The 23,915-nt window shown below is 43.7% G+C and overlaps 1 protein-coding gene across 1 annotated transcript in view; it reads right to left on the reverse strand.

Moving 5' to 3' along the window:
- ADRA1D (adrenoceptor alpha 1D) overlaps positions 1 to 23,517 on the reverse strand; it is a 252,195-nt gene extending 228,678 nt beyond the window's left edge. Inside the window, exon 1 of the mRNA XM_077478012.1 lies at positions 22,118 to 23,517. Coding sequence (XP_077334138.1) covers positions 22,118 to 23,045 — 928 coding nt within the window. The 5' untranslated portion in view covers positions 23,046 to 23,517. The remainder of the gene's footprint in view (positions 1 to 22,117) is intronic.
- Positions 23,518 to 23,915: the final 398 nt, after the last annotated feature.

Consider the following 23,915-nt stretch of genomic DNA (forward strand, 5'->3'; position numbering starts at 1 on the left):
GGAGACAAATACGTACCTGTTAAAAAAATAAAAATGCTGCATCAACTATGGTCTCTATTCTTCGATTGGAATGTCCTCATACAATTTTTGTCTGTATAACATTATGCCGCAATAATCTGTTACCACAAAACAGCAGAAAACTCCACACTGCGGGCCCTTATTGGAGGATCGCCAAATTTCATTATGGCTTCCTGTACAATTTCACCTTCCATCAGTAGCAATCACAAGATTACTAGGAGCAGCACTGTTTGTTAATTGTGCAGATTACTGAAGCAGAGCGCCTCTGATTATGTGCTGTCTTATCATGCAGGCTTTCCACAGAATTTTTTTGCTTACAGGGAGAACACAAGTCAGGTACACGATGATCTGAAATTAACTGCTAATTTGTAGTTCAGAACCTGATGCCCTCATATATTAATAAAACTTTGTTCTCAGCCAAAACTTTCCTGTAGCATCTAATGGTAGAGCTCTTACTTCTCTAGTAAAAAAAAAAACAATTTACATCTTCCACAATAATCAATTTACATCAATTTACATCTTCAACATTAACCTGTTTACAGATAATTTGCACCTCTGATTCTGGTGACCTCAAATATTAGGAAACTTATTTCTAAACCCAATACTTTCCTGTAGCCTCTAATGGTAGAGCCCATACTTCTCTAGTGAAAAACAACTGACATCTTCCACAATAACCAATTTACATCAATTTACATCTCCAAAAATAACCAATTTACAGATAATCTGCACCTCTGATCCTGGTGACCCCAAATATTAACAAACATCACCCTAAATCTAAAACTTTCCTGTAGCCTCTAATGGTAGAACCCATACATCTCCACCAATAACGCATGTACACCATTTTACTGTACATTCTTAAACAATAACCAATTTACACCAATTTACATCTCCAAACAATAATTATTTTATAGCTAATTGGCAGCTCTGATCCTGGTGACCAAAATATTGACAAACTTCAATCCAAACCAAAACTTACCTGTAGACTCTAATGGTGGAGCCCATATTTCTCCAACAATAACCAGTTTATGCCAATTTACTGTAAATCTCCAACAATACCAATTTACATCTCCAAACAATAACCAATTTACAGCTAATGTGCGGCTCTGATCCCTGGTGACCTCAAATAACCAATTTACACCAATTTACATCTCCAAACAATAATTATTTTATAGCTAATTGGCAGCTCTGATCCTGGTGACCAAAATATTTAACAAACTTCATTCTAAACCAAAACTTACCTGAAGCCTCTAATGGTGGAGCCCATATTTCTCCATTAAAATAGAATTTGCGTCTTCCACAATAGCCACTTTACATCAATTTACATCTTAAATAATAACCAATTTACAGCTAATTTGTACCTCTGATCCTGGTGACCAAAATATTAACAAACATAATTCTAAGCCAAAACTTACCTGTAGCCTCTAATGGTAGAGCCCATACATCTCCAACAATAACCAGTTAACACCAATTTACTGTAAATCTCCAACAATACCAATTTACATCTCCAAACAATAACCAATTTACAGCTAATGTGCAGCTCTGATTCCTGGTGACCTCAAAATTTAACAAACTTTGTTCTAAACCAAAACGTTCCTGTGGCTCCTATTGGTAGAGCCCATACATCTCCAACAATAACCAGTTTACACCAATTTACTGTAAGGCTGGGTTCATACCGCAGCACGCTCCGGCTCACAAAGCTTCCCCATTAACAGTTTCAGGTCCAGTTTAAACCCAAATTTTGGGCTGAATTCAGACCGGAAATAGACCAAAAGACACACAGGAATTCGCAATTCGCACCGGAGCCGCTGCGGAGATGTGTGAACCGACTCCTTAGAGAGCCGGTCACGATCTCCTGCTGTGAGGTGAGAGCCCAGCCTCAGTCTCTAACAATAACCGATTTACATCTCTAAAACAATAACCAGCTTACAGGTAATTTGGTGACCTCACAAATTAACAAACTTTGTTCTAAACCAAAACGTTCCTGTAGCTTCTGATGGTACATCTCCAACAATAATCCATTTACACCATTGCAAATACTAGGCAGCTTTTCAATTTGTTGTCACATATTATGGTCAGTGGCTCTCCTTGTGCAGTAGACATTAAATAAAAGACAAGAGGAACTACTTGATGCCAACATGGCAGCATATGTATGCTAGTACCCCACCTACTGCTATCACATGTATGTTTGCATGGACTGGCATCAGGAAAGGACAATTACACTATGGGTAGTTTCACACTGGGGCAGTATGAGCCTCGGCGGTAACATGCCCGCTAGTTTTAGTGGTGCTTTACCGTTGTTTTAGCGCCACTTTTTGTCCGCTAGCGGGGCACTGTTAACCCCCGCTAGTGGCCGAAGAAGGGGTTATTACCGCCTGTGTATCGCCGCTGCCAAAGCATTTTGCCGGCGCTCCGGCAGCAGTGCCCATTCGTTTCAATGGGCAGGAGCGGTTTAAAGATGCTGCTTGCAGGACTTTTTTTTTAGGGTCCCGCAAGCGCACCGCTCCAGTGTGATAGCCCTTGAAAGCACACTTCCCTACAGGAGACAAACACAGAAAAAAAGAAGCCCCTGACACTTTTCCAAAAATGCAGTGCACTGAACTGCATGGTGCTGCAGTACTACCATGGGGTTTGGTGCATAAAAACGTGTGTGTTTGCAGGTGTGTGGGGGCGACATTAACAAAAAATGGCATTGCGTGGTTCCATACATGTTGGCAAAGAGCGTGATTTTAAGTGCATTCCTGATATGCACAGATGTAAACCTAGCCTTAAAGCTGACAGATCCCTATACAATTTGATTGTACAATCTCTTTTAAATCTACCACCAACAATGTAATGTAAGGGCTTGCCCATAGAATTCAAGCTGAATGGATATTTTTTAATCCACTGTCTGCCCAACCACATTCTTACACTTCTTACATATATGTAAAAATAGAAAATCGCCATTTTTTTTTTTTTTTTTTTTTTTACTAGATAATTACGTGGAACCCCCAAATACTATATATTTTCTGAAAGCAGAGGCCCTGGAGAAAAAATGGCTGTTGTTGCAATTTTGATTGGAAATGGATTCTTTTTTTCAAGGGCACATTTTTGGGAAAAATACAATTTAATGAATTTAGAAATTTTGAATTTTTGATGAAATGTACAAATGTCGGTCCCTCTTTCAGAACACAGCAGCACAGCGTGGTAGATTGATGAACTAACATTGCATAGTTAGTACAACCACCTGTTGTTAGTACAAAAAAAAAAAAGAATGCGTGTACCAGGCTTTGGGATCACCATGCTACAATTTTTGCATAATTAAATTTCGATTTCCCAAACCTATGTAATATGAAGACCCAGCTATCCAAGCAACCTGTATCCAACCAGGCAGACCCTTGTACTTAGGGCCAGGACAAGGGGTGGGCAGAAGGGATGGCTGCCTTTGGCACTGTGGTATCATGTGAGGGGGGGGGGGTATCCGAGAGGAGATTGGGGAAGAAAGTGATTTGTATTGGGAGGGGGAATTTGGGGGGTGGCAGGGGCAAGAATTGCTCTAGGAGAGGATTATTTTTTCTGGGGGGGGGGGGGGGGTTGCTAGGAGTGGAACTTGTGTTGGGAGGGGAGATTGGGGGTTTGGGCTAGAAGTGTTGATAACGTAGAGGGAGAGGAATTTTTGAGGGGGGATTTGTGATAGTGGGTATGACTGGGGGCATTTGTGCTGGGAAGAGGGAATTTGGAGTTGGGGGGGAGGGGGAGATGTACACTGGGGGGAAATTTGAGGGGTAGAAGATTTGTGCTAGGAGGAGTGATTTATTTTTTGGCTGGGGGAATTTGGGGGATAAAGGGGACCAAATATAGGGTTCTGGGATTGGGATATTCAGCAGGGGGGCAGATTTGTACTGGGAGGAGATAAAATGTATGCTTAGGGAATGAGCATGCAGATTAGTGCCCAGTTTATTGGAGGTAATTTTTGCTGCCACACAGTCCTCATACAACTTGGGGGAGTGCAGTTTGGCATATTAACCAGTGGCGGCCCATCCATACTGGGCGCAGGGGCGCTGCCCCCCTAATCCATGCACCCGGCCCCTAATCTACATGCAGGGTGCCGGACACATGGATTTCAAAGGGTTTTTTTTTAAGCACATGATTAGAGCCTGAGGTTCTAATTGGCTTCAAAAAAGGGTGGGATCAGGGCGCAGAACACTGCACCCTAAGCCCACCCAGTTGTTTCACAATAGCAAATTAATATTCAATATTGTCTTCCTGATTCTCCTCCTGGCCAATCAGGAAGCGAGTTTTGAGACCCATCACCAGATTGGCTGAAAGGACAGGCGATACTATAGGACACCTAGGAGGAGGAGGGAGGAGACACAGGGCCGCTGTGATGCAGAAGAGGAGGAGAGGAGACAGGAGCCGCTGCCCGTAGGAGCCCGCTTGATGACTAACCTGGGGTGGGGGTGTGGGTGAGACCTGATTGGCTGGGATTATAAGGACCCCTGGTCAATCGGGTCTCAGGACTGACTTCCTGTTTGACCGGGAGGAGAAGCAACTCCCCCGGAGTAAGCAGCAGCCCTATCCTGGATCCTTGTCATCTGCCTCCTAAGGTAAGGAGGCCTCTGATCGCCACCTTCCCGTCTGTCTCCTGCTCGTGAACGGGGGGGGGTCCCCACCTTCTGTCTGATCCGTTTCCGGCGGGGGTGGCATTGATCTGCCGCCCCCCCAAAATATTGAACACCAGACCCCACTGATGTTCACACTGGGCTCTAGATGACCTTGTCCTGGCACTGCTTGCACTACATAGTTGTTGGGACATCTAAAAGAGATTGTGCAATCAGATTGTAACATGTGTGGTGAGCTTGAAGGAGATTGTACAATCAGATTTTACACTGTATAACCAGTTTTTGGGTTTGATTGATGTTAATGAATTGCAAAGAATCGGCCAAAATGAATCCCTGGTCCCGTGTTCAGCATGCAGTGCAGGTGGTACTGATGACTAATTATATAAACCCCGCTCTGCGGACATATGACAGCTCAGCGGGATTTACATTAGCAGTCAGCTTGCTACTCCACACCGCGCTCGGGTGCCAAGACGGAGCAGACAACGTTCCTCTGTGCCAAACATACTTATCAGTCGTGCTGGGATCAGCGAGCCTTCAGCGCTCACATAAAGGCGGCTCTGTCACCCAGCAGAGCGAGGAGGGGAAGAAATAACACTTCCCTACAACCTGTTGTGTAACACCATCCTGCTCCCAACTAGTGATGGACGAACGTTTCGCCCGGCGGTCGTTTCGCGGCGAATTTCCGACTTTCGCCGTCCGCGGGTTCGAACGCCTTTTTCCGTCGTTCGCCCCGGCGGACTTACGTGTTTAATGTATACAAGAACTTTAACCTTTCGTGACACGTTTATCATGTGTTACAGGACAACCAATTGAGACATGACAGCTCATGGACACTTGGACATTCCCCCTAACCTATAAATACACCCGATCCGGTGGCCATTTTACATTCTTTCTTCTGTCACTGTAGGGAAAGGATCCTGTGTGGAGTAGGGACAGAGAAAACGCTAGCTATTTGGTACACAAAAGTTCTTTTCAGGACTGGTATAGGTGTTAGGTCAGCAGCCTGAGTTTCTTTTGTCAGTTTAGATAAAGGGACAGAGCGCTGTATGCTGCTATTTTAGGGACAGCTCAGCCAGATTAGTCTTTCTTCATCATCATCATCATCATCATCATTAGCTGTTACTATCAGGTCCACAAAAGAGCTATTCCAGCTAATCGTTCCAGCCTACTCTTTTTTGCCAATTTGTATAGGGACAGGCAGGAAGCAGTGTGTCAGGCAGTGAGGATAATTTTAAAGACTTGCTGTTACTATTAGTTCCACAAAGGTTCTTTTCAGGACTGGTATCAGTGGTACGGTAATAGGCTTGTACACGTATAATATTCTTTCTTCCAAATATAGAAAGAATATTATACTTGACTGCTGCCCTTCTGCTGCAGTCTGCTAATCATTCACAACTCACTTGTTCCACAAAGCTCTTTATCAGGACTGGTAACTTGGTCTGTCTAGGGTGCTACGGTACATAGGCTTGGGTGCGGTACAGTCTGCTGTTCTGTAAGGACCGCTATCGGTCCACAATACATAGGGTTGCCGTGCACTACTGCTGACCGCTGCCCTATACTGCAGCAGTCCTTCAGCGGTATAGGGACTGACGCACAGTCTGCTAAACACTAATACACAACCTGCTTGGTCCACAAAAGTTCTTATAAGGACTGGTAACTTGGTATAGGGTGCTACGGTACATAGGCCTGAGTGCGTTACAGTCTGCTGTTCTGTAAGGACCGCTATCGGTCCACAATACATAGGGTTGACGTGCACTACTGCTGACCGCTGCCCTATACTGCAGCAGTCCTTCAGCGGTATAGGGACTGACGCACAGTCTGCTAAACACTAACACACAACCTGCTTGGTCCACAAAAGTTTTTATAAGGACTGGTAACTTGGTATAGGGTGCTACGGTACATAGGCCTGAGTGCAGTACAGTCTGCTGTTCTGTAAGGACTGCTATCGGTCCACAATACATAGGGTTGCCGTGCACTACTGCTGACCGCTGCCCTATACTGCAGCAGTCCTTCATTGGTATAGGGACTGACGTACAGTCTGCTAATCACTAACACACAACCTGCTTGGTCCACAAAAGTTCTTATAAGGACTGGTAACTTGGTATAGGGTGCTACGGTACATAGGCCTGAGTGCGTTACAGTCTGCTGTTCTGTAAGGACCGCTATCGGTCCACAATACATAGGGTTGCCGTGCACTACTGCTGACCGCTGCCCTATACTGCAGCAGTCCTTCAGCGGTATAGGGACTGACGCACAGTCTGCTAAACACTAACACACAACCTGCTTGGTCCACAAAAGTTTTTATAAGGACTGGTAACTTGGTATAGGGTGCTACGGTACATAGGCCTGAGTGCAGTACAGTCTGCTGTTCTGTAAGGACCGCTATCGGTCCACAATACATAGGGTTGACGTGCACTACTGCTGACCGCTGCCCTATACTGCAGCAGTCCTTCATTGGTATAGGGACTGACGTACAGTCTGCTAATCACTAACACACAACCTGCTTGGTCCACAAAAGTTCTTATAAGGACTGGTAACTTGGTATAGGGTGCTACGGTACATAGGCCTGAGTGCGTTACAGTCTGCTGTTCTGTAAGGACCGCTATCGGTCCACAATACATAGGGTTGCCGTGCACTACTGCTGACCGCTGCCCTATACTGCAGCAGTCCTTCAGCGGTATAGGGACTGACGCACAGTCTGCTAAACACTAACACACAACCTGCTTGGTCCACAAAAGTTTTTATAAGGACTGGTAACTTGGTATAGGGTGCTACGGTACATAGGCCTGAGTGCAGTACAGTCTGCTGTTCTGTAAGGACCGCTATCGGTCCACAATACATAGGGTTGACGTGCACTACTGCTGACCGCTGCCCTATACTGCAGCAGTCCTTCAGCGGTATAGGGACTAAGAGTTTTGTCACAGGGTGATTTAAAAAATGACAGGCAGAGGAAGAGGCAGGCCCTTCCGCAGGGGTGGTAGGGGTAGGGCAGGAGCAACAGCCTTGAGCCAAAGTGGGAAGTTGCAGAAGGTGCGTTCAATTACTTTAAAGGACGCACCAGACTTGGTTGAGTGGCTCACTCAGCCTTATTCTTCTGCACCCTCCTCATCCTCTCGATCTGCACCCTCTTCTTCACTCTCTGCTATGTGCACCCCCAAAGACACTACCACCAACAACACCACCACCACCACATACCTTCCGCTTGAGTGCAAATGGGGGCCTTCATGCTCCAGTGTTTTAATAGGGACCCCCGTATAAAAAGCATGAGGGTCAAGGACCAGTACTGGGTGGCAACGTACTTAGATCCCCGGTACAAACACAAAATGGCGGAAATGTTACCGCCGTCGCAGAGGGCTGTCAGAATGCAGCACTTCCAGGCCTTGCTTCGAGAAATGCTGCATTCTGCTTTTGCGTGCGCTGGCAGAGGAGCAATTCCCACTCCCAGAGAAGGATTTGCGGGTACCAATCCAACAGCGCCTGCAAGAAGAGGCCGGTTTGAAGATGTGTTGGTGACTTCGGATATGAGGTCATTCTTTCAGCCGACCCATCGACAGGTGTCATCCGGATCCAGCATCAGGGAACGCCTAGACCGTCAGGTGTCCGACTACATTGGGTTAACGGCCGATGTGGACGCTCTGAGGAGTGATGAACCCCTAGACTACTGGGTGGGCAGGCTTGACCTCTGGCCAGAGCTTGCCCAATTTGCAATCGAACTGTTGGCTTGCCCCTCATCCAGTGTCCTGTCCGAAAGGACGTTCAGCGCAGCAGGGGGGATTGTGACCGATAAGCGTACTCGCCTAGCTCACGACAGTGTTAACTACCTCACATTTCTAAAAATGAATGAGGCATGGATCTCGGAGGAATTCAACACATGTGATCAGTAGACCATGTATATGTCTATAAACAATTTTTGGAATCAAGCACACAGACCTTCTTAATTCATTTGGCTCACTTCCCTGACCCAAAAAAGCACACCGTACTATATGCCCCTACCCTCCTCTTTGAAGAGGTTGAGCGGTGTCATATTTCTACTGGGGCTGCTTATTATGAGGGGTTCCCACCATCCCTGTGCTGTGCTGACTTCCTCCTGGGTGTTCTTATTATGAGGGGCTCCCACCATCCCTGTGCTGTGCTGACTTCCTCCTGGGGGTTCTTATTATGAGGGGATCACACCATCCCTGTGCTGTGCTGACTTCCTCCTGGGGCTGCTTACGGTGCTGCTGTCAGCGCTGTATGTCACGGAGCTGCTGTCAGCGCTGTATGTCACGGAGCTGCTGTCAGCGCTGTATGTCACGGAGCTGCTGTCAGCGCTGTATGTCACGGAGCTGCTGTCAGCGCTGTATGTCACGGAGCTGCTGTCAGCGCTGTATGTCACGGAGCTGCTGTCAGCGCTGTATGTCACGGAGCTGCTGTCAGCGCTGTATGTCACGGAGCTGCTGTCAGCGCTGTATGTCACGGAGCTGCTGTCAGCGCTGTATGTCACGGTGCTGCTGTCAGCGCTGTATGTCACGGAGCTGCTGTCAGCGCTGTATGTCACGGAGCTGCTGTCAGTGCTGTATGTCACGGAGCTGCTGTCAGCGCTGTATGTCACGGAGCTGCTGTCAGCGCTGTATGTCACGGAGCTGCTGTCAGCGCTGTATGTCACGGTGCTGCTGTCAGCGCTGTATGTCACGGAGCTGCTGTCAGCGCTGTATGTCACGGAGCTGCTGTCAGCGCTGTATGTCACGGAGCTGCTGTCAGCGCTGTATGTCACGGAGCTGCTGTCAGCGCTGTATGTCACGGAGCTGCTGTCAGCGCTGTATGTCACGGTGCTGATGTCAGTGCTCTGTATTACGGTGCTGCTGTCAGTGCTCTGTATCTCCTGCACCCTCTTGTTTGCCTACCCTGGTCCCTGACCTTCCCTCTCCTCCATTGCCTTCATTAGCTCCATAGTCCTGAATTGTCAGAACAATTTCCCAAATAAAAAAAAAATGCTTGTAGTTATCGATCCCAAATTCACCTCATACATGTATTATGCTATTGTCCAGGTGGTGGGACTACGTGCTACCCCCTAATAATTACCCCGTGGCCGCAAATTCGACCTAAAGGTTTGCGAAATTCGCCTCCCATTGAAGTCAATGGAGCCCGCGGCGAACGGTCGTTTTCGCGAACGTTTGTGTCCGTTCGCGTTTCGCGTTCGCGAAACGTCCCGTCGGAAGTTCGTCCATCACTACTCCCAACTCCAAAGACGTCTGATATTTACACAATCAAAGGGCACGCTGGGCGGAGACACCAGAAAACAACAGGAGAGCCGCTTTTATTTCTTCTCCCCCCTCCATGGCGAGGTTCTTAATACGCCACAAACTGCGGCCAATCACAATAAACATAAAACGCCCCCAAAAAAAGGGGGACTCCGGGTCAAGAAGCTTTTCTATGTTGTTCTAAAAGAGTATTTCTGATGCTGTTAAAGTGTTTGTTACCCCAACATTTCATATTCCTGATATGTGCCTGCTGTACCTTGTTATGTATGTTATGTTATGTATGTTATGTTATGTATGTTATGTATATAAATGTATGCTGTTCTCTTTGTATTGCTCCTTTGTGTGAAATTCCTGGTGATCCTGCCTTCCTTCTTCCTATTAGGATATGAATGCATATCCTGCATTTCTATTTCAAACTGACCATGCCGGGCATTAAAGCACATCCACCGCAGCGTGGTCAGTTTTCTTCTTGGCCTTAGCTGGGAGCTCAGCCCCCCCCCCCCCCCCCCCCACAGTTTTTCACTCTGGAGATGAATGTACTGCTCTCCCTCTGCCCCCTGCTGACATGTCCCCCTGCATAGCTCCTCCCTGGGAAAATTTGTATACTACTGCTTCTCTGCCTCCTGCTGAAACACCCCCTGCACAGTTTCTCACTAGGAAGATCAGTGTGCTGTTGTTTTTCCACCCTTTGCTGACACACCCCCCCCCCCCCCGCCCCGCATAGCTCCTCACTGGGAATATCAGCAGGGACGTAACTATAGAGGGTGCAGCAGTTGCGACCGCAACTGGGCCCATTGATGCAGGGGGCCCATGCAGCCCCCCTCTACATATGACCAGCAACAGCATAGGCAGCTAGGGGTACCAGTGCACCATGGACACGGGTGGCTGGAGGTGGAGGGTGACTAGCAGAGCTCCATGCTCGACTATCACACTGGCTGCTCTTTAGTTGTGCATTCCCCGCATGACCTGTGTCCTCGGCCGGGTCCTTAGAGTACCCCTCTCCTGCTCCATGCATTGCCGCTCAGTCCGATGTCTGTTCTCCCCAGCCAGAGTCCCCCCCCCCCCCCGAGTCCGGCCCACACTGCACTGCATACTTCTCCCGGGTAAACAAACTTTAAGCACAAAGATTCAGTGCAGCCCTATGAGAGCCCCCCGGAGGACACCGCAGGCTTGTCTGCCAGCCCCCCTCCTCCCCCGTCATACACAGATGATGAAAGGTCTTTCTGGGAGATATGCTGATCGCCCGTCCAGCACACTGGATGGAGCCCAGGCCAACATGGATCAGTGTGCGGCCTACAGCTTGGTCATGGTGAGTGAGAGGACCCCATCCCCTACACACCATTACATACCTCCTCCATCTCCCCCTGGGGACAGGGACCCCTTCTCATGTGGGGACAGGGACCCCCACCTCCCCTGGGGACAGGGACCCCTTCTCACCTGGGGCAGTAACTTTATCTGCCCTGGAGAAAAGGACCTCATCTCTTCTGGGGACGGGGACCCCGTCCTGCCTAGGGACAGTCCCCCAATGGGGCACCTAAAAATAAAAAAATAAAAAAAAACTACTGATACCAGTGGTGGAACTACAGGGCTCACAAAGGTCATACCTGTGACCACGCCCTGGAGTTCCACCGCCGGACTCGGAGGGAAGGGCCCTGGCTGGGGTTCAGGGGGGCCCTTCATGGTTTCTTGCATCGGGGCCCTGAAGGTTCTAGTTACGCCACTGAATATCAGTGTACTGCTGCTTCTCTGTCTCCTGCTGACATGTACACCCTGCATAGCTTCCCCCTGGGGAGATCAGTGTACTGTAGTTTCTCTGTCTCCTGCTGAAATGCCCCTTTCCATAGCTCTTTACTGGGTAGATCAGTGTACCGCTGCTTCTTTGCCTCCTGTGGACACCCCCCCCCACCCCCACAGCTCCTTACTGGGAAATACTGTGAAGATCAGTGTACTGCTGTTTCTCTGCCTCCTGCCGAAATGCCCCTCTGCACAGCTTCTTACTGGGAAAATCAGTGTACAACTGCTTCTCTGCCTCCTGCTGACACCCCCCCCCCCCCGCACAGCTCCTCACTGGGAGATCAGCATACTGCTGCTTCTTTGCCTCCAGCAGACACCCCCCCTCCTTGCACAGCTCATTACTGGGGAGATCAGTGTACTACTACTTCTTTGCCTCCAGCTGACAACCCCCCTCCTTGCACAGCTCATCACTGGGGAGATCAGTGTACTACGGCTTCTTTGCCTCCTGCTGCCCCCCCCCCCCCCCGCAGATTCTTACTGGGTAGATCAGTGTACTGCTGCTGCTCTGCCTCTTGCTGACAACCCCCCACCACCCTTGCACACCTTATCGCTGGGGAGATCAGTGTACTACTGCTTCTCTGCCTCCTGCTGACACCCCCCACCCCATCATCCCCAAGTAGTCTCCACCCCCACCTCTCTATGCCCCATTATACAGCAGAGAACAGAGGTCATGTGGTCACTTAAAAAAAATCTGAAATAAAGTATTTAGAAGTTGTTTTCATATATGCACAACTGTTTTGCCTTTCATTTCTATTTTAAGCGAAATTATTTTTTTACAAGAATAAGGCTCACAGTCTTTGGATGTGGTGGCTGCATTCGTTTTTTTTTTTTTTCATACTTTATTTTAACCTGCTAATCCTGCCATTAACTCACATTCTGTCCTCTGGTGAGAATCGTACTGAGCAGCATTGTCAGCTTAGGCCAGAGTGTGTGTTAGGACTACATGATACTGGGCTCGAACTACAGTCACCTCCCTTCCATCTCTGCAACAGGGGGGAGGTGTTTGGTAGTCCACTGAGATAAAGTTGGCAGGCAGTTCTGATTTTTATTGCACTGCCTTGCAGCATGTATTTACCCCCATATGGTTGTCTTTGCAGCTTAGAAGGGGATCATTAGACATGAGCAATTTGTTTCATTCCGAATTCGCTTAATGCATTTAGAAAAATGTGTTATTTAATTTGTTATTTGTTATTCCAAATTATCCGAATTAACGAAAACTCGTAAATTTGAATATGCTAAAATCCGTAAATTCGTAAATTCGAAAACTCAGAAATTCAAAATTCTAAATTTGAAAATCCGAAAATTCAAAAATCTGAAATAATTCTAATTTTTTTTTATTATTATTAATATTATTTATTAATTAGTTCCATCCCATTTGTTTAGATGCAGCATTCGTTATTTCGGATAATTCTTAACTTCCGAAATAACTAATGCTGCATCTAAACAAATTGGCGCAAAAAATAAAAAATGCAGAGGTGATCAAATACCACCAAAAGAAAGAAAAAGGACATCAATTTTGTTTGGGAGCCACGTCGCACAACCGCGCAATTGTCAGTTAAAGCGACGCAGTGCCGAATCGCAAAAAATGCTCTGGTCTCTGGGCAGCCAAAAGCTCCGGGGCTGAAGTGGTTAAGGAAAAAAAACTTACATTTTAAATGCCCATCAATGCAGCCGCATCTGAGATAGACAGAGGCGGATGTCCTGTGTACTTGGCTCCTCTCGGCTCGCAGTCCTGCCCCTATGGCACGGCTCCTATGATGGACATAACACCGGTCCAATGGCGGGAGGCGGGACTGGGCGTGACTGCGAGGGGAGCCGAGAGAAGCCAAGTACACAAGTGATTTGGCTCTGTCTATTTCGGCGGCGCTCGTTCCCTCCTTCCCCTAGCCGTTCAGCGTATAACACGCACCCACGATTTCCCCCTGATTCTAAGGGAAAAAAAAGTGCGTTTTATACGCCGATAAATACGGTAGTTATTCTTTAGAATTTTCAGATTTTCTTTCTTATGTTTGGATTTTTGAATTTAAGAATTGCAATCATAACGAATGACCCGAAAAACGAAAAAACAACAAAAAAGACACAAATGAAACAAATGAATTTTTCGGCAGAGCACATGTCTAGGGATCACTGGAGGGAGACTCAACTGCCCATTTTTAACTGTCGCCCAACTGCAAGAGTAAACTAGGTCTTATTTTTACATAAAAAAAATTCAACATAAAAAAAAAAAATGCCCATGGGACGTTTGAGGGGTTATGCCAAAATAAAGTATGAAAGTTACAAAAATATATAAAAAACTATTTGACAAAAAAATAAAAAAAATAAATATATATATATATATATATATATATATATATATATATAAATATAATATATATATATAAATATAATATATATAAATATATATATATATAATATATAAATATATATATATAATATATAAATATATATATATATATATATATATATATATATATATATATATATATATATATAATATATAAATATATATATATATATATATATATATATATATATATATATATATATATATATATATATTCATTTACCAGTATGCAGTGTAATGCATTAAAGTTGACATAACAGCAAAAATGTCTGACATAAATCAGATACTAACACATCCTCTCTCAACGCGTTTCATACAAGTTCACTTCTTCAGGCGAACGGGTATGTTTCAAGCTGATAAATAACATACATCAACCACTAAAGCAAACAACATTCACTTGATACATCAAGAATATAATTGAAGTCTTCCCTTACAAGGAAAAGGGCCCGATGGGTAGACACTGAGCTGAAGGTAGGACAAGCCACCGAATGGAAAGTGCACCAAAGGGATGGTGAAGTAGACAGGATCTATATCGGCACAAGATGTGACTTTCAGTGGTCCCCCCGGGAGCGCCTAAAGCCCTCCGTGACTCAACCCTTAATGTGAAGAGTCACAAAATAGGTCTTAACCAGAGCAAATAAGAGAAGATTATGTTTACATGCACTTTATGTTCTTAAAGCGGTTGTAAACCTCAGTCATGAAATATGAGCAAAGCATATCCCTCTATAGTGTGTACTTGTCCCAATTCAGAGCACTAAGTATCATTTCTGTCTGCTGCTTCATTCCTCGGCACAGTTTGCTTTAACAGCCTTTTTAGGTAGTTGCAAAGGCTGAAGGGGGAGAGAGGATCAGGGCTGCTCTGTGCAAAACCATTACACAGAGCAGGCAAGTATAACATGAATGCTCGCTCCCAAGCCCTTCTCTCTCCATAAGACACACAGAATGGGTCTTGGCCCACCCCTCCTACCTCCTCACTGGCTGTGATTGACAGCTGTGGGAGCCAATGCCTCCCGCTGCTGTCTCTGAGCCAATGAGGAGGAAGGGAGCGGGACAGCAGTCACTCTTGGGCACATCACTGGATAGAGATTGGGCTCAGGTAAGTATTGGGGGGGGGGGGGCTGTAGGGGGAGTTGCATATTGAAGATTTTTTACCTTTATGCATACAATAGTAAATGGAAGGCAAAAGACCTTCAGGCTTTACAACCATTTTAACCGGCAAATGACAAAAATGATTGGGTAACTGCACTTCTTTTCCTTTTTGGTGGCTCTTCATTATATCAAACGGAATGATGCGGAATTTTAATGAAGGCTTTAGTGCACTACTTAACCACCTCAATACAGGGCACTTTTACCCCCTTCCTGCCCAGGCCATTTTTAAGCTATCAGCACTGTCACACTTTGAATGATAATTGAGTGGTCATGCTACTCTTTAACCATGTGACATTTTTATAATTTTCTTCACAAAAATAAAGCTTACTTGGTGGTATTTAATCACTCCTGGATTTTTAATCTTTTGCTAAAAAAAAAAAAAAAGACCACAAATTTTGGAAAAAAATGAAATTATTTTTCAAAATGGTCACTATTTTTTGATTTATAGCGCAAAAAATAAAAAACGCAGAGGTGATCAAATACCACTAAAAGAAAGCTCTTTTTGTGGGGAAAAAAGGACGTCAATTTTGTTTGGATACAACGTCGCACGACGGCGCAATTGTCAGTTAAATCGACGCAGTGCCGAATCGCAAAAAGCGCTCTGGTCATGAAGGGGGTAAATTCTTCCGGGCTGAAGTGGTTAATGAACATATTAATGATCAAATGTTTCTATCCAGACCCATCAGAATCATTTTGATGTATTTGCTGTTTTACTCAAAGTCAAGCAATGACGTGGTAAATATCTTTGCGATAATGCATAGATTTGATCATATTGTCTGATTCTGTGAAGATTTGTTCGGTCAGATTGTTCCATGTATGGCCACCAAAACACTTTTTAGGCTCCATGCATTTTTTTTAAGCTCCTACAAGCTGTCCATGCACACTACTTTAGGCTATTTGTGTTTTTTTTTGAGCTTCAGCATCTAGAAACAGGAAAAAAATAAATGTTTTTGTAGAGTTTCCTGGAGCCTTTTGCCAGCAGAAGAACCGCTAAATGCTACTAACAGCGTTTTATCAGCGTTTTTTTTTTTTTTTTAAAGAATTGCAAAAACACAAATAAAATGCTAACACTCCTAAACGCTCCAAAAATGATACTAAAGCCCTACTACAAAAAGCTATTAGCAGCATTTTTTCCAGCATTTTTACAGCTAAAAAAAAAAAAAGGTGTGCATGGAGCCTTACAGCCCCTGTTCTTCTCGTTTGGATAAACGGTTTAACCCTTAAGAATACAACCTGACTGTTGTAAGCACCTCTGTCATTAGTTTGTCCAAGCTGCCACTTTTGCTGAACAGATTGTCCTGCATTCAAAAGTGTAATAAAATATAAAATATCACATACAAACTTTCACATCCACCACGGGATTGATTTACTAACGCCAAAAAGACAGTTGCCCTCTGCAGGTGCAGTTGCTCCAGAGCTTTGTAAATGAGGTGAGGCTTCACTTTACAAAGAATACCCAATCATGTGCAAGGAAAATATGATTGGGTGATGGAAGTCAGCAGAGCTTCTGCTCATTTACTAAGCTCTGGAGCAACTGCCTTTGAGTAAACCAACACTATTGTGTCCATAGCACACACAGTATTAGTTCACAAGCTACCGTATTTATAGGCGTATAATACTCACTTTTTTCAGGGGAATCAGGGGAAAATCGTGGGTAAGCTCTTGTACACACGGGCGGACATTCCGACCACAAAATCCGTCGGATTTTTTCTGACGGATTTTGTCCGAAACTGGTGTTGCATACACACGGTTGGACAAAGTTGTCGGAAAATCCGATCGTTCAGAACGTGATGACGTTCGTTCGTTATGACGGGACTACGTTCAGGCTAGTAGCCAATAGCTTTTGGTCTCGTAATTTGATCTGAGCATGCGTGGCACTTTGTCCGATCGGAATTCTCTACAAACGATTGGACAAAGTCCGATCGGATCATGTTGTCGGAAAATTTTATATCCAGCTTTCAAACTTTGTTGGTCGGACATTCCGACAGAAAAAGTCAGATGGAGCCCACACACGGTCGGATTATCCGACAACACGATCCGATCGGACCTTTTCCATTGGAATGTCCGACCTTGTGTACAAGGGCTTAGTGTTATACGCCCATCCCCAACTGATGGGGAGCGGAGGAGCGAGCGCCACCGATATCTATACATAGCTGAGTGTACTCGGCTATCCTCCACTAGTTCCGCTCACAGTCACGCCCAGTCCCGCCCTATGATGGACATAACACAGGGACTGGGAGTGACTGTGAGTGGAGCTATCCGAGCCTAGCCGAGTGCACTCGGCTACGTATGTATATAGGCAGCACTCAGCTTTGCTCACAGTCACGCCCAGTCCCACCATTGGAGCTGTGTTATGTCCATCATAGGGCGGGACAGGGCGTGACTACGAGCCGAGCCGAGATACACAGGACCGGCTCTGTATATCTCTATGGCGCCATATTCAAACTGCAGTGACACTGACAAGGCTGCAAATGACACTGACAAGGCTGCAGATGGACACTGACAAGCATGCAGATGGACGCTGTGCAAGGCTGCAAATGACACTGCCAAGGCTGCAGATGGACACTGACAAGCATGCAGATGGACGCTGTGCAAGGCTGCAAATGACACTGCCAAGGCTGCAGATGGACGCCGTGCAAGGCTGCAGATGGACACTGATAAGGCTGCATTGATGGGCATTTAAATGTAAGTTTTTCTCCTTAAAAAGTTTTTTTACTTAAAATTCCCTCCTAAACTTGGGGTGCGTGTTATACGCTGACGCCTGTTTTACGCCAATAAATACGGTATTTGTTTTGTAAAGGTAGCTTGCAATACTTTATTGTTTTAAAAATATAAAATATAAATAAAAAATATATATATATATATATATACATAATAAAGAAAGAGATAGGAAACAAAAAAATGGAATTCACATACTACAAACAATTATCACAGGTTATTATTACTATTATAATGTTATTACTTCTTATTATTTAGGTTATATTTCTCATTATTATTATTATTACCACATACAGTTAGTATATAAAGTATTGTTTACTACAGTATACATTTAAGAAAGAAAAAATAATGTAAAATGACATAAAATCAATAAAATTTAATGAACGGTGGACAGCCGCTGGCCACCCTAATTTTCAGGCAGTGTTCCTTATTTTTCATCCAAAAAAAAAAATCATGTTTTAGCCATTGCAACTTCTTGCACCGATTGTATATATTATTGTACCATGCCAATATTTTATATATATATATATATATATATATATATATATATATATATATATATATATATATATATGTATTATTTTATACCTGTATACCTGTTGTTTTAAGTATATCAATTTATCTCTATATCTATCTATCTATCTATCTATCTATCTATCTATCTATCTATCTATCTATATATATATATATAGATATATGTTTGGTATACCTAAAATAACAGTATTTAAAGCAGAGTTCCACTCAAAAGTGAAACTTTGGTTTTAAGGCATCCTGACATGCCACATTTGGCATGCTATTTTTTTTTTGGGGGGGGGGGGGTCAGAGGTACCTAGCTCCCACTTCCGCTCCGGGCCACATAAGTGACTCCTCCTCTCCCCCTAGGCCCCTCCCTCCCAGCAATCTTCTGGGACACGTCCCAGAAGATTTCCCGGCCACGCAGGACGCGCAGAGTGACTTGCGCAGTGCGCACCCGACTGTGCAGCTGCAAGCTGCCCACAGTAATGATGTCGGCGCTGCGAAGAAGATAGGAGCGAGGCTTCAGGCGGCCGCACCGGTGGACTGTGGTATGGGAGAGTATGTGTTTATGAAAAGCCAGCAGGTACAATTTTTGTAGCTGCTGACTTTTAATAAACACAAAAACAGTTGTAACTCCGCTTTAAAGCTGAACTCGGGTAAAAACAAAATTCATCCATTACAATGGGGCTATCCTTCTCCAAGGGTTTACTTAGGTCTAGGGTAAGGTTTCTCAATCAGGGTTCCTCCAGAGGTTTCTAGGGGTTCCTTCAGCAATGAGCAATGTCTGCCTCTCAGTTAAGTTCACACTGACACTATTGATCTTTTTTTGGGGTAATTCTTCCCAATGACCACAAGTGTAAGGGCCATTCTTCCCACTGACCATCACACTAATGTATCACGAGTTGTAGATTTCTAATTTTTAGCAGGGGTTCCCCAAGACTGGAGAGCTATTTCAAGGGTTTCTCTGTGTTGAAAAGGTTGAGAAAAGCTGGTCTAGGGTGCCTGATCCCCCCGCTCCTGCAGGCTCCCTCTGCAATACTAGAAAAGCCCCAGCAGCCTCTCCCCCCCCCCCAATATCCAACTGCCGCAGGTCCTCTGATGCCATCAACACCCATAGCTTTGCATTGGATATAAGGACGCCGGGGGACAGTCCACCGCTGGAGCACAGGGGAGAAGAGGAGAGCGCCAGTTGCCAGGGGAGAAAGGGATCAGGTGAGTAAAAATTCTTTTTCCAGTTCTCTAGACCTAAATGAGCATCTAACCCTTGCACTGTGGGTGAAACCTCACCGCAAGATGGGATTTTAGGATTTTTGTATTTTTTCGTTCCCCAGAGATAGGCTTTAAAATCAACCTATGGTGAGAGAAATACAGAGGTGATCATTCTTGAAATTGCTATCTTTCTGGCACCATTCCATGGTGATCCTCTGTCTTCATTACTTTCTGAGTGACTTATCCAGAACACCTATTTGGATCATACAAAAACTAAGCAGCACACTTGTTATTGGTCCCTATGACAGCAAGGCAGGTGGCATTTTCAGAAGGAAAAGTGAATGACGACAGGCTCCTTGACAGGTTTCCTTTACGTTTCTAAAATAAAAATATCTGTGATCCAGTTTAGATGTTCAGTTTAGTGTCCAATGCCCTCTCCTAGGGCAAGATTTAAACCTTGTGGGGGACCTGGGCAGTTCAGGTTCTGGGGACCCCTCATACACAGTGTTTGTTTACATTCTCAATGACAGTCACACATTTTTAAATGCATAACACAATGTCATTCTGAGGTCATGCGTGCGCACACACACGTGTGGTTTGCTTGAGCTGCCAAAATTTGTAGTTAAAAACGATACAATATACCAGTCTAGAGTAAAAAAAAAAAAAAAAAAAAGTTGGCCGGCAAAATATTACTTCCCAAGATACATTTATTAACAGAAAGTATTTTTTTATTATATATTTTATATTTTAGTATTATTTATTTTTTATTTTATATATTATTATATTATTTTAACTTGTTTTATTGTTTATTATTTTTTCTGTGGTTTATATTGTTTTCTATTACTTTTTGTATAGAGGGGCCCCTTCTGTCCAGAGTATAAACTTTACAGATGATGGCCAGCAAAATATTATTTACTAAGATGCATTTATCAAAATAAACTACATTTCTTTTGTCATTATATATTTTATATTATTTTCTTATTGTTTATTTTTTTATATTATTTTTATATTGTTTTATATTTTTTAAATTATTTATTTTTTTATTATTTTATAGCATTTTTTTATTGTTTTATATTATTTTTTGCATGGGGGTGGGAGGGCTTACCGATGATGACCGACAACATATTATTTGGCAAGATACATTTATTAAAATAAAGTAATGTATATATTATTATTATTTAAGATATATTTTTATATTGTTTTATATTAATTTTGCATAGAGGGGTGGCCCCTTCTGTCCAGAATAAAGACTTTACTGATGATGGCTGGAAAAAAATATTTCTTGCCAAAATACATTTATTTAAAAAAAAAGTCATTTTTTTTAAATCATTGTATAGTGTATATATTATTATTATTTATTATTTTATATAATTTGTTTTATATTGTTTTATATTATTTATTTTTAAAAAAAGTAATTTTTTTATCATTGTATATTGTATATATTATTATTATTTATTATTTTATACCATTCGTTTTATATTGTTGTATATTATTTTTTGCATGGGGGGGGGGGGGCTTCTGTCCAGAATAAAGACTTTACTGATGATGGCTGGAAAAAATATTATTTGCCAAGATACATTTATTTAAAAAAAAAAGTAATTTTTTTTATCATTGTATATTGTATATACTATTATTATTATTTTATATCATTAGTTTTATATTGTTGTATATTATTTTTTGCATGGGGGGGGGGGGGCTTCTGTCCAGAATAAAGACTTTACTGATGATGGCTGGAAAAAATATTATTTGCCAAGATACATTTAAAAAAAAAAAGTATTTTTTTTTATCATTGTATAATGTTTATATTATTATTATTTAATATAATTGGTTTTATATTGTTTTATATAATTTTTTGCATAGAGGGGGCCCTTTCTGTCCAGAGTAAAGACTTTACAGATGATGGCCGGCAAAATATTACTTGCCAAGATACTTTTATCTAAAGAAAGTAATTTTTAATTATTAGATATTTTATATACATGTTATATTGTTTTATATTATTATTATTTTATATCATTTTTTTATATTGTCTTATATTATTTTTTGTATGGGGCCCTTCTATCAGGGGGCCCAGGGCAGTTGACACTTTTGCCCTCCAGTCCCCCCCCCCCCCCTCACCACCTCCCAATATAAGTCCGCCACTGCCCCTTCCCATTCATTCTTTTCGATGTTAATAATAACAATAATAATAATACTAATAATAATAATAATATTGATAGCTGAATTAAATTGTATGTCCAGCAGTGATCCTTATTTTAAATTGTTAGCAACCATGCACATAGTGGGTGTGAAGTCAAGCGTAAAACAAGCAGATTAAGAACAATGTATGGTGTTACAATACACTTTTACAGAGCAATAGTTCAAACATAAAATAAAGTCCTTACTATGCAACAGCAACAAAACACACAAAAATTGATAAACTGGAACAACAAAACAGCAACAAATGTAACAAGTTACACATTTAACGGTAGAAATACTCATGAAACCTGAGCTATCAAACCACAAGTGGGGGGTGATAAGTAGTGACCACTTACCTAATGGTAGTACAATGAAGAAAGGTAGCCAGCAGAGGATGAACACCCCCACCACTATGGCCAAAGTTTTGGCTGCTTTCTTCTCCCTGGAGAATTTGATGAGCCTGACAGACAGAGAACTCCTAAAAGTGTGCCCCTTGTTCCTGGAGTTGGCATTGGACTCCACTAAACTTCTGCAGTGAATCCTGAGGACAACCTCCATGGACTTGTTCCTTTCCTTCTTGACACCAGCCTCTAGGCTCTTGGTGGTCCTTCTGGCCACAATGTAAACCTTGAAGTACATGATGAGGATGACTAGCAGGGGCAGGTAGAAGGAGAAGAGGGAAGAGAAGAGGGCATATCCAGGTTCTTCAGTGATGCTGCACTGGCTGTCATCTTCAGGTGGAGGCTCCTTCCAACCCAAGAGAGGTCCAATTGAGATGACCATGGAGGAAACCCACAGGACGATGATGATGACCACAGCCTTCTTCTCAGTCATTATAGTTGGGTACTTGAGGGAATGTTTTACACCTACATACCTGTCTATGGATATGATACAAAGACTCATGATAGAGGCAGTGCAGCAGAGGACATCCACAGCTGCCCAGATGTCACAGAAGATCCTACCAAAGACCCAAGTGCCCAGCACCTCCAGGGTGGCCGAGAAGGGCAGCACCAGGGTGCTCAGCAGTAGGTCAGCTATGGCTAGGTTGATGATGAAATAATTGGTGACAGTTTGCAGCTGCCTGTTGCATGCCACAGACAAGATCACCAGGATGTTCCCAACAATGGCAAAGAGAATGAAAACTGCCAGGACAATGCCCACACTCAGAGCCTGCAGGTCCAAAGCTTCTGCCAAGGAGGTGCCATTATCAGTCCCATTCTCACCTGGCAGGTAGGCACTTGATCCATTCCACAGGCTCTCATTGCTGGGCTCTAACCAAAACATGTTAATCCAAGCTCCTCTCCATATAAGAAGCAGATCCAGATCTCATGGCTGAAGGTTGACACATCTTATCTCCAGGGGTCTCAGGAAGTCATCTGCTGCACCAAATCCCAGGCTGGCACTCACTCTTTGCTCCCACATGCTGCAAAAAAAAAAAAAAGGGGGCAATGAGAGGTTCTCCAGGAAGGTGTGAGAAGAAGCAGCACCAAAACTTTTCTCAGTGCCTTGCACCTCCTCCTGTGAGTGTCATTGTGCCCAAGGATGCTTCTCTGAGTCAACTGCAGCACAGAGCTATTGCTACTCCCCTTCAGATGAATGATGGCTCAGATCCCCCCCTCCACTATGGGAGAAAGCAAAGCAACATGGCACAGAGTGATGCTGACTCCACTCTCCATGGCAGTCCTGTGCAGTGCATGAGATCAGCCACAGTTGCTTGCAAGACAAAAAAAAAAAAAAGAAAGAAAAAAAAAAGAAAAGGCAGCTCTGAATGGATAAATGAAACCAACCCTGGCTGTGCTTCATTCACTTTGGCAGGTCCCCTCCCCGCCTCCTTTCATTGCTACTCTGTGATAAGGCGCTGGAATGCTCCTGCATTATCTTCCATCGCCACTAGAGGGCAGCAGGTGGTTCCGTGTTTATGGCTACTAGAATACACATTGAGATCAAAGAGTCTGTGATTTCCCTTGTGTGCTAATGGGCAGCTTTCTTCTCAGGACAGAGGAAAACATGGCATGCTGATTAACCTGCCCACATACTTGTCTTGTTATTGTTAAAGCCAATGTGGCAGTTAATGATTTCCTGGAAGAGCCATGTAATTCCAAGGTGATTTATTAAGGGGTTACTGTGAGATTGTTATATTGATGTCCATGGCTT

Source organism: Lithobates pipiens, unplaced genomic scaffold (assembly GCF_037356315.1).
Source record: "Lithobates pipiens isolate NorthernLeopardFrog02 unplaced genomic scaffold, aLitPip1_a1.2 Scaffold_13, whole genome shotgun sequence".
Classification (NCBI taxonomy): Eukaryota; Metazoa; Chordata; class Amphibia; order Anura; family Ranidae; genus Lithobates; species Lithobates pipiens.